Raw genomic sequence first — 718 nt, 5'->3', positions numbered from 1 at the left:
CAGGAACTGTGAGCCCTGCTCCCAATGCCTCAGAACGGGTAGGGCTCTGCCTGCCTCCCCCCACCCCCCCCACCGAGTTCCGTACCAGGTCCATGAGTTTGAGGCCCTCGAGCAGCTTGCAGTTCCTGTTTTTCAGCCTGTGGGCCTCGTCGATGATCACACAGCGCCACTGGATCTCCCGCAGCTCAGGGCAATCCGAGAGGATCATCTCAAAGGTGGTGATCAGGGCATCAAAGCGGTACGCCCCGGGGATAAAGTGACCCTGTGGGGAGAGGAGGGAATGCTACAATTACACGGACGCACACACACCCACACCCTACCCCCTAGGTACACACATACACTCCTCCCACTACGCACGCACGTCCGCACTCATCCCCATACACACACACATATGCACACCCCGCCCCCTGCGCGCGCGCACACACACACACTCTTCTGCCTACGCGTCCTTCCCATACACACCACACACCCACCCCCTCTATGTACACACACATAGACCCGTCCCCCGAGGCACCACACGTGCCCACACCACTCTCTCTGCGCGCGTGCACACACGCACCCTTCCCCCAGGCACAGCGCGCACACACACACCTCCGCCTTCCCCCAGGCGCCACGCGCGCACAAACACACACACACCCTTTCCCCAGGCGCCGCACGCACACGCACAGACACACATTCTTCCCCAAGGCAGCGCGCGCGTGCACACACACACACACAC

General features: G+C 62.1%; 1 protein-coding gene across 1 annotated transcript in view; it reads right to left on the bottom strand.

Moving 5' to 3' along the window:
* LOC125488279 (chromodomain-helicase-DNA-binding protein 8-like) overlaps positions 1–718 on the bottom strand; it is a 22533-nt gene that overhangs the window by 1950 nt on the left and 19865 nt on the right. Inside the window, exon 8 of the mRNA XM_048621212.1 lies at positions 86–262. Coding sequence (XP_048477169.1) covers positions 86–262 — 177 coding nt within the window. The remainder of the gene's footprint in view (positions 1–85; positions 263–718) is intronic.

The sequence above is a fragment of the Rhincodon typus genome, unplaced genomic scaffold (genome assembly GCF_021869965.1).
Source record: "Rhincodon typus isolate 14 unplaced genomic scaffold, sRhiTyp1.1 hic_rhity00000123, whole genome shotgun sequence".
Taxonomy (NCBI): domain Eukaryota; kingdom Metazoa; phylum Chordata; class Chondrichthyes; order Orectolobiformes; family Rhincodontidae; genus Rhincodon; species Rhincodon typus.
Note: the sequence above shows the minus strand (reverse complement) of the source record. Positions and strands in the feature narration are given on the sequence as shown.